Source organism: Mesoplodon mirus (genome assembly GCF_964341445.2).
Source record: "Mesoplodon mirus genome assembly, chromosome: 4".
Lineage (NCBI taxonomy): Eukaryota > Metazoa > Chordata > Mammalia > Artiodactyla > Ziphiidae > Mesoplodon > Mesoplodon mirus.
The window spans coordinates 95,629,056-95,646,261 of record NC_138979.1 but is presented as its reverse complement, the minus strand read 5'-3'; the positions used below and the strand labels follow the sequence as shown (position 1 = coordinate 95,646,261).

At 36.0% G+C, this 17,206-nt stretch overlaps 1 protein-coding gene across 4 annotated transcripts in view; it reads left to right on the top strand.

The window, feature by feature from the left end:
- The window catches only part of USP8 (ubiquitin specific peptidase 8), a 101,488-nt gene that overhangs the window by 57,228 nt on the left and 27,054 nt on the right, over positions 1–17,206 (top strand). For all 4 annotated transcript variants that reach the window (XM_082616883.1, XM_082616884.1, XM_082616881.1 and 1 more), the window contains 5 exons: positions 863–1,007; positions 6,257–6,342; positions 8,040–8,202; positions 11,013–11,055; positions 13,186–13,330. In XM_082616883.1, the coding sequence (XP_082473009.1) occupies positions 863–1,007; positions 6,257–6,342; positions 8,040–8,202; positions 11,013–11,055; positions 13,186–13,330 (582 nt within the window). The remainder of the gene's footprint in view (positions 1–862; positions 1,008–6,256; positions 6,343–8,039; positions 8,203–11,012; positions 11,056–13,185; positions 13,331–17,206) is intronic.

Sequence of the window (17,206 nt, the reverse complement as noted above, 5' to 3'; positions counted from 1 at the left end):
GCCCGTGAGCCACAACTACTGAGCCCGCGTGCCACAACTACTGAACCCCACGCACCTAGAGCCAGCCCATGCTCCACAACAAGAGAAGCCACCACAATGAGAAGCCAGCGCACTGCAACAAAGAGTAGCCCACGCTCTCTGCAACTAGAGAAAAGCCCACGCGCAGCAATGAAGACCCAATGCAGCCATGAATAAATAAATAAATTTATTTAAAGAAAAAATAAATGAATGCCGTAGACCCCTCAAATTATTTTACTGAAGTGGAATTTTAAGATGACATGTTTTTAGACTTTAAATCTCTTCTCTTTTCAGGGCCAGTGAATCAGAGTGCAGTTCAGCCATTGTATAGAAAACTCTAAAAGATTGAACTCATGTCCCCTTTCCTGTCCCTAGTTTCTTGAGTTTTTAGGTGGGGAGAATTTTACATCATGATTAGAAAGGAGTAAGGAGAATTGAAAAGTATTTGTTTTAACATAAAAATAATAAATATTTTAGCTCCCCTACTTCAGTACAAGTAGTATGCAGCTATGTTCTTTAATTATAGAGTATGACTATTATATGGATGCCGAAGAACCACTTGCCTCAGGATTATCTATTGTAGCAAATCTTTTAAAACTGGATTTAGAATGCATTTTGTACAGTTTGATGACATACAAACAACTATTAATGAAACATAAGTATTTAATTGTAGTATAAGGGAAATTTTCATGTTGCATCCAAACTTATATCTAACTTTGTATAATTCTGAAGTAGTGCAACCTAAATTATGAAATGTATTTTATTGAGATTCTCTGTGGACTTTATACATGACTTTTTTCCCCCAGATGTCAAGTGTTTTAATTACTTTTTCTCTAATTTTAAGTTATGTACAGAGTGCCCTGAAGATCTTCAAGACCGCTGAAGAAAGCAGATTAGATCGTGATGAGGAAAGGGCCTATGTGCTATATATGAAGTATGTGACTGTTTATAATCTTATCAAAAAAAGGCCTGATTTCAAGCAACAGCAGGTACCTTTTATTTCTATGTTTTTATTTGCTAAGTTATTTTTACACAGTGGAGCTATTGATCTCTAAAATTTTAAAATAATACTGAAATTTAGATATTATGCAGCAGCAAGTTCAAACTTCTGCAGATAGAAAAAGCAAACTAAAGATTTCGTTTCATTATTTGCAATATATGTGTATATGTATGGTTACACTCACACTATATACACATACTTAATTTGCTTTGGACTAGTACAGGTTTATAGCAACATACAGACTCATGATTAGTCTTCTGTTGTAATAAATCACTGCCAGGTCAAATAGAAGGATTCAGTTTACTCATGCATTCAATAAGAAAAATATAACTATAGTTGTACTTTTTCAAGGGTCAAGGTTTAGTCACTTGTTTTTATGTGACAGCTTTTTATATTTAATTGACATTATAGCCATATTAAAGATCTCAGTTTGCAAAATTAATGTTGATTAATCTATTTAATTTAGATAATCATTTTTATCTATTTATTACTTTTTGCTTTTAATCTTTTTCTTTTTTTTTTTCTTTTTTGCGGTACACGGGCCTCTCACTGTTGTGGCCTCTCCCGTTGCGGAGCACAGGCTCCGGACACGCAGGCTCAGCGGCCATGGCTCACGGGCCTAGCGGCTCCGCGGCATGTGGGATCTTCCCAGACCAGGGCACGAACCCGTGTCCCCTGCATCGGCAGGTGGACTCTCAACCACTGCACCACCAGGGAAGCCCCCTGCTTTTAATCTTTTGAGCCAGGTGCCTTTCTTCCAATTTGCTGAAGCGTGAGGAGGGAGGGAGGATGGGAGAGGTGTAACTGGGTAAAGAGAACTGATGACTAGGATAAGTGTTGCTAGAGAAGATGGTTGCATTTTTATTACATCAGAAACAAAAGAAGAAAATAGAGAGTGGGTTAAAGAAATGGGAATAATATTGTGTTGGTGGTTCCACCTTTACCTAGGAATGATCTTGCTACTAGAGAATAGTAGCAAAATACTGCTTATAGATTTCTTACCTGGTAGACAAGCCATTCTTTTATTTTTTTGGCCACGGCATGTGGCATGTGGGATCTTAGTTCCCTGACCAGGGATCAAACCCATGCCCACTGCGTTGGAAGTGTGGATGGAGTCTTAACCACTGGACTGCCAGGGAAGTCCAAGACAAGCCATTCTTGAATTAATATTGAGATTTTTATTTAGTTCACTTTTGGCAGAATTGTCTTGCCTCATTTAAATTTTTTTTTAAATTTGTTTTATTTATTTATTTTTGGCTGCGTTGGGTCTTCATTGCTGTGCATGGGCTTTCTCTAGTTGCGGTGAGCGCAGGCTACTCTTCGTTGCAGTGCTCAGGCTTCTCATTGTGGTGGCTTCTCTTGTTGCGGAGCATGCGCTCTAGCGTGCAGGCTCAGGAGTTGTGGCGTGTGGGCTCAGTAGTTGTGGCTCACGGGCTCTAGAGCGCAGGCTCAGTAGTTGTGGCGCACGGGCTTAGTTGCTCCATGACATGTGGGACCTTCCTGCCTCATTTAAATTGACTTATAGAAGTGAAAAAAAGAAAAAGTTCTCTTATTCTTCGAAATAACCTTTTTTTGTCCACAGCAGTGGGACTAATAAAATTTCTTTTGGTTGTTGGTTATGGGATAACTTTAATGTTTTATTTAATGGTGACAAATGATTGCTGGTGTTTCTTCTCACCAGCAAAATTATGCTGATAATCTTTATGGGGTTTTAGATCTAGCTTTGGAAAGGTAGCTCCTTGCATTTGGAGATTCATCTTCCTGTCTACAAATGGCTGGGTTGGTCCTGCCCTTGGAACATTCTTGGACATGCTTATCTGCAGATAGAGACAGAGGCTTCTCTTGCTCACTCTGATGGTTTTTACAGTATCTGTTAAAATGATACTGCTTAGAGCCAGGATACGGTTCATGTGTTTAATACTTTCTGTCATCACTGATATTTTTCCTAACCCCACTGGAAAGTTTCAGAAAACAACGATGTAATTGTCATTTTACTCAGAGAGTCTTTTGAGTCATGTTGTTTCTGCCCAACATAAAATTGAATAAAAGCTACTCTGCTAGGGGCTTCCCTGGTGGCGCAGTGGTTGAGAGTCCGCCTGCTGATGCAGGGGACGTGGGTTCATGCCCCGGTCTGGGAAGATCCCACATGCTGCGGAGTGGCTGGGCCCGTGAGCCATGGCCGCTGAGCCTGTGCGTCCGGAGCCTGTGCTCCACAACGGGAGAGGCCACAACAGTGAGAGGCCCACGTACCGCAAAAAAAAAAAAAAGCTATTCTGCTATATACATGATCTATGGGATATGAAGGACTACCCACAACTAAAAGTTTGGCTTATTTATGAGATAATAAAGAGAAACCCAGTGCTGGAAAACCCTGGTGGCATGACAAAAACATCACAGACTGGGGAAGAGTAGACCTGGGTTGGGAATGTGCTCTCTCACTTTGGGCTCTCTTACTTCATCTTTCCTGAGACCCCAGTACGTTTATCTCTAAAGAGGACCTTCTTGGTGGGTTGCTATAAGAATCGAAGATAAGTCTTGTATTATCGTTCTTGTCATACTATAAGTATTCTATAAATATTGAATGGGTGAATGAATGGTGGCAATTATTCTGCTTATTACTATTGTAAATGAATATTTTATTTATTAAAACATAAATCTGAAAAAACCCCATAAATCTGAACCCTGTCAGAAATAAAATTTAAAAAAAGATACTGCTTAAAAAGAAGTGTAAAAGTATTTACTGAAATAAATATTTTTGAAAGATTTGCGAATTTGGAGAACTTCGGAAGTTTTGATGTTTCCTTTTTTGTCTGTTGTGGTAGGGCCAATTTTTTATGTACTTATTTAATTTTTGCTTTATTTTTCTAACTTGTTACTTTTTTTATTTGGCAAGATTGGGAGTGGTTTTGTAGCTACCTTTTTTTTTAACTTGAGAAGGTTGGGAGTAAATTTTAATCAGTAAGAAATTTTTCCATTTCCACAGAGTATCTATTGGATTTCCAAAGAGAGTATCTAGTTGAAAGTGGCAGGAGTTGTTCGGGTTAGGAAGCTCCCTGCAAAGGCTCAAGTAACCCAGGCTGTTACTTCATATGCTGTAGATGTTGAGTTCCTGATATTAGTAAAGGGACTGTTTCCATTTGCTCTGTCCAGGGTACCACGTCTGCTTCTGTCTTAGAACTGTTTTTTGTTTTATTTTATTTAGCTCAATGTCTCCAGTGCATTTTAAGTATGTGAAGTGTTAAATTTAGTAACTACATATTTTCTGATTTTTACCCTTTAAATCAGTAAGTGACAGGATGTAATGTGACCAGCCTTCTTCAGAAACTTAACATTTTTCACTTGTTTTACACTAAGATTTAGATAAAACTTTTTAATTTAGGAAACTCACTAGTAGAAAACACATTACATTATTGTTTACTCATTGAAAAAAATTAGTTTATGAACAATTTTTTCAGGGTTATTTGAAAAGGGGGAGAAGGCAAATATATTGAAAATATTAGTATAGCAAAGTCTAGGTACAGTTAGAATATTTTTAAATATCCATGGCAATCATGATAATGCTAAATATTATTATTAGTGAATCATTTTGTTTGGGAAATCATTGGAATTGCTTGAATTTGTGTGTTCAGGAGTAGGAAAGTTCTACTAAGTAAACCTAAGAAGCAAATGTTTTTAGTTGTATAAGAATTGGACTTTTTTTTTTATTCTGCCAATTGTCAATACTATTGAAAATTGGAAAAAAATTATACTTACTCCAACTGTGTTCCTTTAAGAGCACAGAGAGAGGTAATTATTGACAAGAAACTTCATTAATATTAGGGGAGTGTCTTCTGGGAGTTTGTACCAGACATGCCCAAACATGATTTTTTCAGCATTTCAGCAGTGTTAAGCCGGGCTTTTAAATGAGTTCATGTCAAAAAATTAATAAAACAAGTCATATAAAGCAACCGTACTCCAATAAAAATTAATTTTTAAAAAAGTCATAGTGTTTTTTTGGTTTTACTTTGTATTTTGTTTTTATCAGAGAAATATTACAGTAATGGCTAATTTTGTTTTCTCTTAAAAAAGTATTGCATCAGAAGTCAGGACATTGTGATAATGGAAGTAATTACAGTTTCCACTGTAATTTTTAGTTGATATACTATTGAACAAACTATATACTTTTATTAAAAATTACATAGTGAATGGCCCTTTTATATATTTTATCTCTAATCTAGAAGAATAAAATCAAATAAAACATGGTCTACTTTTAGGCTAGATAGACAGACATATGATAACTGTTATCAACAGATCTATCTTACCAGCTCTTTGTAACTGCCTCTCAAACATCCAGAGATGGATATTTCTGGCCTCCTGGCCTTTCTTTTTATAACTTCTGATTACAGTATCATTTGTGATAAACTGTGTTAGTAGGCAAAGTCATAGTGATAAGTTGTGGCAAGTTAGATCCACTAGTTAGTTAGCTGAGTCTCACTGCACTACTGTCATGTTAAACCAGCCTTGATTTGGAAATATCTCTGATTGCAAGATCTAATGAGTGACCCCTTAGGGAAGTGATTTATTTTTTTCAACTCATTATGCTTGTTAATAAATTATGTGCTAAACCTTTTGTGTGTGTATGTGTGTGTTTTAACGTAGATCATACTATTGATTTATTTTCTACCATTTGATTTTCAGTTACTCAGGGTTTCCTCAAGTGTAAAACTTGTTTTATGTCTAAAGTGATTTGACTCCAGTTGGGAGGTAGGCAGGTATTATAAAATACAGGTGGAAGGAAACATCTCAGTTTAAAACAAGTAAAACAAAACAAATTCTATGCTGTGGATCAATACAGAATTTGCTTTACTGCTTCTGAGACTAAAAGAAAAAACTAAGTAACATATTTACAGTAGGAAAATATATTTTGCTCCTAACGTATATGGCTTGCTTTTTGGCACTTATTCAAAAACAATAAGAATAGTATTTACACTTCGTAAAGGTGCCTTACAAATAAGTAAAATTATTACCTACCGGCTTTTTTTTTTAACCTACTAATAGTATGAAAAAATATTTTTGAAACAATTGTAGAATAAGTTGTACACTTTTGTAGGTTAAAAGTTTTAAGAAATATTTTATTCAGTCATAATATTTTTATCTAAACTTTTGTTTATATGAACACCATAATTTTGTGTTTTTAGCATTAGTGCTATGTACAGTGGCTAGTACTAACAGTATAAGATGGTTTTCCTATAATTTTAGGACTACTTTCATTCAATACTTGGACCTGCAAACATCAAAAAAGCTATTGAAGAAGCTGAGAGACTCTCTGAAAGCCTTAAACTCAGGTACAGACACTATTATGAAATCTTTAGAATGTAAATTTAGAAGAATAAAATTATATTTAGAATTTGTCCATTTATATATGACCATGCATATAAATCCCAATTCTTAAGAAGAAGTCTTATATTCATGTGTTACCATTAATGTTCTTTACTGAAAATTTTTAAATGTTTAGACTAATACATTGTTAAGATAAGCATTGGTCTATTAGATTATAGCTCAGGTCCAGTTTTTTCTAAGTTTCTGACAGGAATCTTCAGAAAAACATAATATTCTCATATGCTTCATGTCATAATGTGCTACTGTACACTGTACTTGTGGGAATGAAGTATTTAATGTTAGTTTTGACTTGCCTGGTTGCAGAAGTTACATATTAAAAAAAAAATCTAACTCTAGTATTTGCCATGACTGACTTATCAGGCTTATAAAATAATTAGAAATTAAAAACAGTATGTTTCAATTTTTAGTCATTAGTCACTCTTTAAATAAAATAAAAAGGGAACTATTTTTACTCCACTATTTTTTTTAAACTTGGATCACTTAACTGCTATAGTTACACAGGTTTTCCCCTGCCATCTGAAAGTAAAGTGTTCCTATGAAACTTTACCTAAGCCAAAATGGCGTAAGGCAAAGAAGCAACTACCTCAGGACACGTCTTGCTACAAGATGCACAAAATAAATCAAGATAAAGCACAGATGCTCACAGACACAGTTCAAAGCTATGGCAGCTTGATGCTGAGATGCTTGTGTAATTCCTGGGGAAGGAGCTTGGCGGTGAAGGAGCCACACTGTCTGATCACGGTGTGGCTACTTCTAACAGCTGGCTGCAGAACAACTGCTAAACGCTATTTTCATTTTTCACCTTTTTTCCATAAGTGAATATCCTCTTCAGATTTCTTTCGGTTAGTAAAAACAAGTACTAATGTAGGTCTTTTGTAAAAGCGAAGTGGCATAAAGAAAACGTCTGAAAAGCAGAGATACCTGAATGTATCATAGCCTTTACTTAGAACTTATCTTTTTCAACTAGTGTGTTCCTTGGTCCTTTCCCCAGTTACTAATCTTGAGGCTGGAATATGTTAAGGTGGATGAAGTCATTTAGAATTACTATTCTCTTTCTCCTTTAGCCAGTTAATCAACTAAGTAGAATAGAATTTCTCCTCATCTTTGGGTTACCCATTATTAACTGTTCTCTCTTAGATTGCCTAGTTTTTCCCTAATCGTACTACTGCTAGCAATAATCATGTTCTTTACTCGTCTATCTTTGGGGCTTTAGGTTCTTTCACTTATTTATTGTCTGTACTTTTTTGTATTTTGAGCTATTTAATAAGTAAATCGGGCTTTATAGTTAATTTTAGGATTTTAGGATTGTAAATCCTTTGAAAAGGAAATGGCAGCATATTTGAATCTTTAAAGCGTTGAAATTAGTGGGAGGGAAAGAGCAAAAAGAATATTGAACAACTTCAACTTGAGAGCATAGCGTTTCTTTTCAAGATTTTTGAGCAATCTGAAATAAATCTACAGAGGACAAATTTGTGAGTTGTGATTTATAATGGAACACTGGCAGAGTTGAATTTCAACTGGAGGGAGAAAGAATGCAGCCATAAAATACCTCATGGCAGGATATTAACTTTATAGAACTGGAAATCCTTTACTTTCCACCATCATGCCAATAAAAGACATCCTGACTTCTTTTTTCAACTAGATATGAAGAAGCTGAAGTTCGGAAAAAACTTGAAGAAAAGGACAGACAGGAGAAAGAGCAGCTGCAGAAACAGAAAAGGCAGGAAACAGGAAGAGAGGATGGTGGCACATCAGCTAAAAGTTCTTTGGAAAATGTATTGGATGCCAAAGACAAAACCCACAAGGTATTCCAGATTTATTCTGCTAGGTAAAAAGACTGGTTCTTTTTGTCAGATGATTTGCTTAAGAAGAATTGAGATACCACTATATTGTTCTTTTGGGCAAAAAGGATAAAATTTAATGTGTTTTTATTAGAAATTGAATTAATTATTCTAGCTTTAGTTGATTCTAGGTTTTTCTTGAAACTTCTAAAGAAATATGTTGTGTGTATTTGTTTTTAGCAGTCACTATAGACTTGACTGGAGCAGTGGAAAGAGCATTTGGGCTGTGATTCAGTATATCTGAGTTCTGGTCCCATATCAAGTCTTGCTTAACTGTTTTGGGACTCAGTTTGGCCAATTAAGATCTTGGAATAGATGATCTTTAAGGTCTCTCCTTTCTAATAAATGTAATTTACATTAGGGAAAGATTTGGTACACTATTTGATGTGAAACTTTTTTTCTATTTCTGGCGTCTCATTCTCTCCCCTTTTTCCTCCTTTCTCTGCCTCAGTTTCCCTTTCCTCTTTCTCTCCCTCTTGTTCCATTTGTTCAGCGACTACTTGTAGTCTTTTCAGCTACATCATTTGTTTGCCAGAAACTGTTAGTGACTCAACCTGTACCTGCTAGCTGTCACTGTATCTCCCTCCCTTCGCCTCCTCAGAAACTATTCTTTCTAAAATATAATTTCTTCTGCACTGTTGAAATTCATGGAAAGATTTCTAATTTAATTTTTCTTAAGCATTTTGTAGCTTTCAGCTATCACTTGTATGTGGGTTATCACTGATTTCATTAAGAAGTAGTAGTTGAATTGCTTGTGACATTGGGCTAGGCCCTATGTAAAAAGAAGTGAAGAAATCGGTCTTTTGATTTTAGGAACTCATAATGTAAGATTAATAGTACTGCCTTAGAGACATGTTCGTTTATAGGTCAAATGGCTGATATAAAAAAATACCAAGATTCCAAAGAACTGTATGAAAGGGACTTTTCAAATTCTTCATTTTGTTGCTTTTCCAACAGCAGGGCCAACTACTTTTCGTTACCTTTACTTTTTTATTTAGCCTTTTTTTTTTTTTTTTTTTTTTTTGCGGTACGCGGGCCTCTCACTGTTGTGGCCTCTTCCGTTGCAGAGCACAGGCTCCGGACGCGCAGGCTCAGCGGCCATGGCTCACGGGCCTAGCCGCTCCACGGCATGTGGGATCTTCCCGGACCGGGGCACGAACCCATGTCCCCTGCATCGGCAGGCGGACTCCCAACCACTGCGCCACCAGGGAAGCCCTTGTTTAGCCTTTTTATGTTGAAAAGAGAATACAGTTAAATCCTGTCACCCAGCTTCAGTAATCAACTAACATTTGCCATATTTTTTTATTTGCACCTCTCACCTCTTCAGTCAAATTCCAGACAACATATCATTTTACCCCTAAATATTTCAGTATGCATCTCAAAGAAAGGAACATTTTTTTTAAGCTTTTTTTTTTTTAATTTTATTTTTGGCCGCATTGGGTCTTTGTTGCTGTGCGTGGGCTTTCTCTAGTTGCAGCGAGCGGGGGCTACTCTTCGTTGTGGTGTGCGTGCTTCTCATTGCGGTGGCTTCTCTTGTTGCAGAGCGTGGGCTCTAGGTGCACGGGCTTCAGTAGTTGTGGCATGCAGGCTTCAGTAGTTGCGGCTTGCAGGCTCTAGAGCGCAGGCTCAGTAGGTATGGCATGCAGGCTTAGTTGCTCCGCAGCATGTGGGATCTTCCCGGACCAGGGCTCGAACCCGTGTCCCCTGCATTGGTAGGCAGATTCTTAACCACTGTGCCACCAGGGAAGTCCAAAAGGAACATTTTATTAATAACCGCAGTGCTATTTTCCCACCTCACAAAATTAACAATAATTCCCTGATATAATCTAAAGCCCAATCTATTCAGATATTTTACCCACTTGTCTCATAATGATTTTTCAGAGTCAGTATGTTTGAATCAGGATCCAAACAGGGTCCACTCATTGTCTTTTGGTTGCAATTTCTCTTAAGTCTCTATAGCATTCTCTGATTGAGTTTCCTTCTCATTTTTCATTTCCTGCATTTGGCTTTTTAATACTGGATCAGTTCTGTAAAATCAGCCACATTGTAGATTTGTCTGATTACTTCCTCCTTGTGTCACTTAACTTGTTCTTCTGTCTCCTGTATTTCCTGTAGGCTGGAAGTTCAACCTAAAAGCTTAATTAGATTGAGGTTCAGTTTTTGTTTTTTGGCCAGAATGCTTCATAGGTGATACTGTGTACTGCATACTGTATCATATTAGGAGGCACATAATATACATTTCTTTTCTTTTTTACTTTTAGTGATGTAGAAATTGATCAGTAGGTTCTAGTGGGTCCTTAGTTTTCCCATCTATGAAATGAGTTAGTACGTTAGAGAATTATCCCATGTTATCTTGGTTAGGAAATGCAAATTTATAAAACTTTGTAATACTTCATTTTCCTTTAATTCTGTAATGGAGGACACTGAAGGGATTGACTAGAATTTTTATTTCATTGTAAGAAGTGCTCTATCGTTAAGTTAAATACTAAATTTCTCTAATAATCTGTGCTTTGAAATCATATTTGGTCTTTAACTGGAGAAAATTTTGAGTTAATGACATATGATTGTGATATGCTACTAGTTATTTTAGTTGTTATCAGAGTAATCTGTTAATGCTATTACTGTTCATCTGTATTTTTATAAAATGCCAGTACTCTGCACATTTCATTTCCTAGAAGGCTTTCAGTTTCAAAGAAGTATTAAAGTTGAACTTTTTCTTTCTATAAAAATGTGTGTTTCTATTAAAGTTGAAACTTTTTTTTCCTATGAAATAGATAAATGGTGAAAAGAGTGAAAAAAATGAGACTACAGAGAAAGGTAAGTGTGCCCAGAAAGAGGGAGTTCTTTTAGGCTATTATTAAGATCTTTTAATCAGAATAAGCTTCAGATTTTAGACAATGAGATTCTTAGCATTGCGTTTAGTTTATATATGAGCTTTATCATTTTTCCTAACCTGTACAATAATATTGAAAATGTATTATATTCTGTATTTACATATCATGGGGAATATTTATGGTAATATGCATTTGAAAACATGAAAACCACAGTTGGTACTTGTCATTGCTTTTTTTCAAGATACAGTTTAGCATAGTAGTTAAGAGCATGGACTCTCAGAAGTCAGACTTCCTAGGTTTGAATACAGGCTCCTCTGAGTTTGCATATCATCTTGAGCTTATTACTTCACCTTTCTACTTTAGTTTCCCCATCTGTAAGGTGGGAATAATAATCGCATCTATTTCATAGTGTTATTATGAGGATTGACTGAGTTAATGTATGTGACACTCTTAGAACACAGTAAACTTCATATAAGTAGCCGTTAGTACTTATGACTTTAAGTGGAAAACTTAAATATTTAAAGGCTTTTTCACTCCCCTCAAAAAAAATCTAAACCAGTAATTTGGATGTTATCCGTAGGTAGCGTTGATGCTCCAGTAACAAGTATGTGACCTAAACAACAAGACTTATTAGGCAATTGCCTAAGTTTTCCTCTCTCAGAAAAGGTTTAATTTAAACATTAATTATATGTAACACTAAAATTAATTATCTATTTTAAATGTTTCCATACAACAATTTAAAAAATAAAACTGAGTGTAGTAAGGTACCTTCCTAAAAGTTGTTATCAGTTCATTCTAAGATTAGGGTTTTTTTTTATACATTTATTTATTTTATTTATTTATTTTTGGCTGCTTTGGTTCTTCGTTGCTGTGCGCACTTTTCTCTAGTTGCAGCGAGCAGGGGCTGCTCTTCGTTGCAGTGTGCAGGCTTTGCATTGTGGTGGCTTCTACTGTTGTGGAGCAGGAGCTCTAGGCACACGGGCTTCAGTAGATGTGGCACGTGGGCTCAGTAGTTGTGGCTCACAGTCTCTAGAGCACAGGCTTGGTAGTTATGGCGCACGGGCTTAGTTGCTCCGCGGTATGTGGGATCTTCCCGGGCCAGGGTTCGAACCTGTGTCCCCTGCATTGACAGGCGGATTCTTAACCACTGTGCCACCAGGGAGGCCCTGAGATTAGTTTTTATTCATATGTTCCTTTGTATCTCACCCTGCTTAGGTGTTGCACGTCTTGGTGGTTTGTTCTCCACTTTAGATTGTTTTGTTATCAGAATGATATTGATGGTTAGAAAGGGAAGTAAGATGGTTATTAGCAACTGGGTATTTTAGCTTAGGAGATGGTGTGACTGTGCTCTTCATACAGCTTACTGCTGAAATAGTTCTTTCCATGTTTAAGCTTCCTTTTAGGGCTTTTTAATCTTTCATTTCAGGTGGTAGAACCTGGAAGAGGAAAATAGCAATATAGGGAATATTTATTTTGGCTAAATATTAAAGGGCTAGATATTAAACATTTTAGGCTTGGGGGGCCCTGTTGTCCTTGCATGGAAGCAGCCATAGACAATATGTAAACAAATGAGTGAAGCTGTGTTCCAGTGAAAATAACTGGCCATAGTTTACCAACCCCAGATGTGGAACACAGATAACAAACTTTTGGCTTATTATTCTAGGAAACCTACAAGTTTTTCAGATAGCCCCCATGAGACCCCATGGAGACTTTTTAAAAAGAATTTAGAACCTTTCAAGAACTTTTGAACCACAGGTATTTCTTCTGGTTGACATTTCTCAAATAGCTTGATTTTTTAAAATAGAATATTTTCATGAGACACACATACTAATTTATTTTATACAGCAGCAGAGCCCACACCAGATGTAGTTGTAACATCACCAGCAAGTTTTGGTATTTAAGTCTTTATAAACAAAGCGTTGAACTAGTTTTTTGATAAATGTCAAAAACATAAATTGTATTTAAAATTAGTTTAAAAGGTAATAAATAATATGACAGAATAGCAAGTATATGACACTTCTAGGAAAAGCTATGCTTGTCCTGTATTTAGTGATATGATAGCACACGGAACTAGGTGTTTCTTGTCACTTATATTGTCTCTCTCGATTCCAAGGAGCAATCACAGCAAAGGAGCTTTACACAATGAGGATGGATAAAAACATCAGCTTGATTATAATGGATGCTCGAAGAATGCAGGATTATCTGGATTCCCATATTTCAAATTCTCTCAGTGTTCCTGAAGAAGCCATCAGTCCAGGGTGGGTCACTGTATATTTAGATAAAATGGTAAACTGTGGACAGTAGTAAATATTGCTACTTAGCATCCAAGCTAAATGTGATAAAGTGGTCTTTTCTTTTCCTGTGGACCTTTTCATTCTTTACTCCATAGTGGCACACCTTACCCTTTCTGAAGGGTACTGTAAAGGACATTCCAGTTTGGCTGTTTTTTCTTATCTGTGGCATTTGGAGTCTTATCAGAAGAGAAATGAAAGTCCCTTGTGTGTCCTCTTTCCCCAGGTGTTTGTTGACTAATTTCTCCTGCTATTTTTTATTTGAATTGCTTTCTATTTTGAAATTCCCCATACTATTATCTGTGGTAAAAGATTACACAAATAACTTTTTCGAAGAAGAAGCAGGATAGCTAGGTGATCAAGAAAAAATACAGGCTGTAAAATCAGACTATATTCGGACTATATATTATAACTCTCTTATTAGCTACATTACTTCTAGCTAGTGGCCTAACCTCTCTAAGCCCATGTTTCCATCTGTGAAATGGGAATAATGATAGTACCTATCTCAGAAGTTTTGAGAGATTTAAATGACAAATTTTATATATGCACACAGATCACACAGTGCCTGGCACTAGTAAGGACTTACTAAAAAAAATACCTTTTTCTTTCTTTTTTGATAAGAAGGCCTTTAACCTGTAAAATAATTTAAAGTTAATTGCATGAATATACGGTATATTAGAAACTATCATAATAGTGATAGGACTAAAACTCCAGTCCAGGGCTATTTTCAACTATTAGGAGTGTTATAAAAATTATATAACCTCTCTAGGTCTTAGTTTATGGGACTGGATTAGTTAAAATCTATGGTCCATTCCAGTACTAACTTAAGCAACTTTAAAAAGATATATTTTTAAAGTTAGGTAATAAAATTTGCATGGTTTTTAGCATATTGCCGAGGCTTATGAATGTTCGACCTGAAGAATAAAGTGCTTTGTAAGTATGCTATTTAAAAATGAGATTAGAAAGGAAAACAAAAAATTAAAAGAAAAAAGACAAGAAATTTTTTTTTAATAAAATAAAAATTTTAAAAGGAAAAAAAAATGAGATGAGGGTGCATAGTCTAATCAAGTAGGTATGAATATATTTCCAGGATTTGGAAAGAGAAAGTTATGATTAATCTTTGGTGATCTAATCTTTACTGACAGAAAGCTGGTGACTTTTATTAACTGTTTCCCAAAATGTGAGAATTTGACTAATGTGAAACTCAAGATGAGTTTAGGTTGAAGATTGAAGATGAATTGCATACCAAGAAAATTATTACCTTTTAATTTCTGTTTCAGTCCTTCTGAATTAGTTAAAAGAAGTTTCAATTTGGTGCTAGCATTCCTTTTTAGTATTTGATAATATCCCTTTCTTACTGGAGAGCAGGCCTCAGAGCTCACTGTAGGCAACAGTATCTTCAGCTAGCTGATAGTGAATACTACTACATTACTAGTTTTTCATTGTCTGTTTTAAAATTTTAATACAGCATAATATACACACAAAATCACTCTTATCCTCAGTATTTAGCCCAGTCAGTTTTCAAAAACTGAATGCATCCATTTACCTAGCATCTGGACCAAGAAACAGAACATTACCATCACTGCAGAAGCCTCTCTTATGCCACCTGTCACTTATCCCAAGGGAACCACCAATAGAATAGATTTGTTTTTGTAGTTTATATAAACGGAACCATACAGTCTAAAGTCTTTTATGTCTGGCTTCTTGTACTCAACCTTATGTTATGAGAGTCATGTATATGATTGTGTGTAGTTGTAATTCATTTATTCTCATTGCTATATGGTGATCTGTTATGTGAACATAGCATAATTTACTGATCTGTTTTATTTACTTTTAGGATTATCCTTTATTTATTGGATATGATGCTATTTTCCATGTATATAGGAATATACATTTTCCTGTTAAAACAAATTTAAGTGAAGGATCACTTTCAGTTAAATAATTAAATTAAAACATTATACAGTAGACAGGGTAGAGCAGAGTTGCAGCAGCTTGTGAAGGGGTTACATGAAAGACTGAAGTTTGGGGAGTACTGACTGATATTATTGTTTCCCAAACTAGTATTCTGCAGAATACTAATGTTGAGTTTTTAGACAGAGTGATTTAGGCAGGTATATCCTTAGTGTCAGAAATTGTCCTTAAGAATATCATGTTTCAATTTTTCTCATTCTTTGTTGACCAGGCATCCTTCTAATCTCTATATATCAAGTGAGACTTATTACGAAACAGTATCTTATATTCCTTTTTTTTTCTTTATTTCCTAGAAGGTACGGTAACCAACATTATTATATAGGAACAGGATTTTTTCCCCCTTCAATTAGTTAAACCATTTAGTTTTACTTAGAATACAAGTTTCTGCCCAGCTTGCCAATATCACCAGTTAAATATCTGAAATACCTAGGTGCTTTGCTAGGAATAATATGGAGTTCCTTTCCTGGAGGAGCAAATCTGTATTATTCACTCCATCATTCAGCAGATATTTACTGAGCACTTATTATGGGCTGAGTTACTGTGGTTCTAAGTGCTGGGGCTAAATCATTGAACAGACAAAAATCTTTGCTTCATGGAGCTTATATTTTAACAAGGAGGTGGGATAGGTGAGACAGGCAATAAATCTTAAAATGTGTATCTGCTGTTGATAAGTGCTATGGAGATGGATGTGTCAAGTGTGTATGTTGGGGTGAGCACTGAAAATTTTAATCCATGAAGGCTTCATGGAGAAGTTATTCCTGAGCTAATCTTGAGATAAGGGAAATGAGTGATGCAGTTATCTGAGGGAAGAGGGTTCCAGACAGAGTGGACAGTAGGAGCAGAGGTAATTAGGCAGGCGCATACCTGCATAAACCAGGAATTACAATGGAGCCAAGGGCAGAGTGGAGAAAGAGGGAGTAAGTTAGTAACTAGTGATGAGGAAGTTGAAGTAATAGGACTGGAGAGAGGGGCCATGCATCGGGCCATGGGAAGGCCTTTAGGTAAGAACTTAAGCTTTTGTGTGAGTGAAGGAGAACGTGAACAGCATGCTTTAGTGTAGAGTTGGTATTGTTCACAGGCGATGATGTAGAAGGCAGCACAGCATAACAGCTAAGAGCATAGACGTGAGCCAGATTGCCTGAATTTGAATTCTGGCTCCACTTGGCAACTATAACCTTGGGTAGGTTACTTAACCTCTTTGGGCCTGTTTCCTCATGTATAAAATGAGGATAATAATGCCTGTTTTATAGGAGTATAGTGAGGATCTAGTGAGAGTCAATGAGAAAACATTTAGAATAGCACCTGGCACATAGTAAATGCTGTATGTGTTTGTTAAATAAGCATTTTGGTATTTGGTTAACTATTAATTATCTCTATAGGTATAAGAGAACTGAAATATAAACAGTGTTACCCAGGTGCCCCCCCACCACCACCAATTATTTATATTTGTCTGAGACATACTCAGATGACTTCCTGTGTTTTCATTTTTGGCCCTTTTTTTTTTTTTACATAAAGGGTCAACTGAGTCTATTTATTTCAGTCTCTAATAATTACTAAAGTATATTCCAATATTATGCAGTGGTAAAGGTGTTAAACACTTTAGGCTATATACTATCATAACATACAGTCTGACCTTAGAAAGGAAGCTGTCTTAAAATTTGCTATGGTATGGGGGAAATTTCCTGGCAGTCCAGTGGTTAGGACTTCAAGCTGTCACTGATGAGGGCCCTGGTTCTATCCCTGTTCGGGGAACTAAAATCCCATAAGCCCCGCAGCATGGCCAAAAACAAAAACGTTTGCTATGGTATGATAAAGACTGAAGAACAAAACTCAAAACTCAGTGTCTTATATTAGTATGTTAGGACCTCTCAT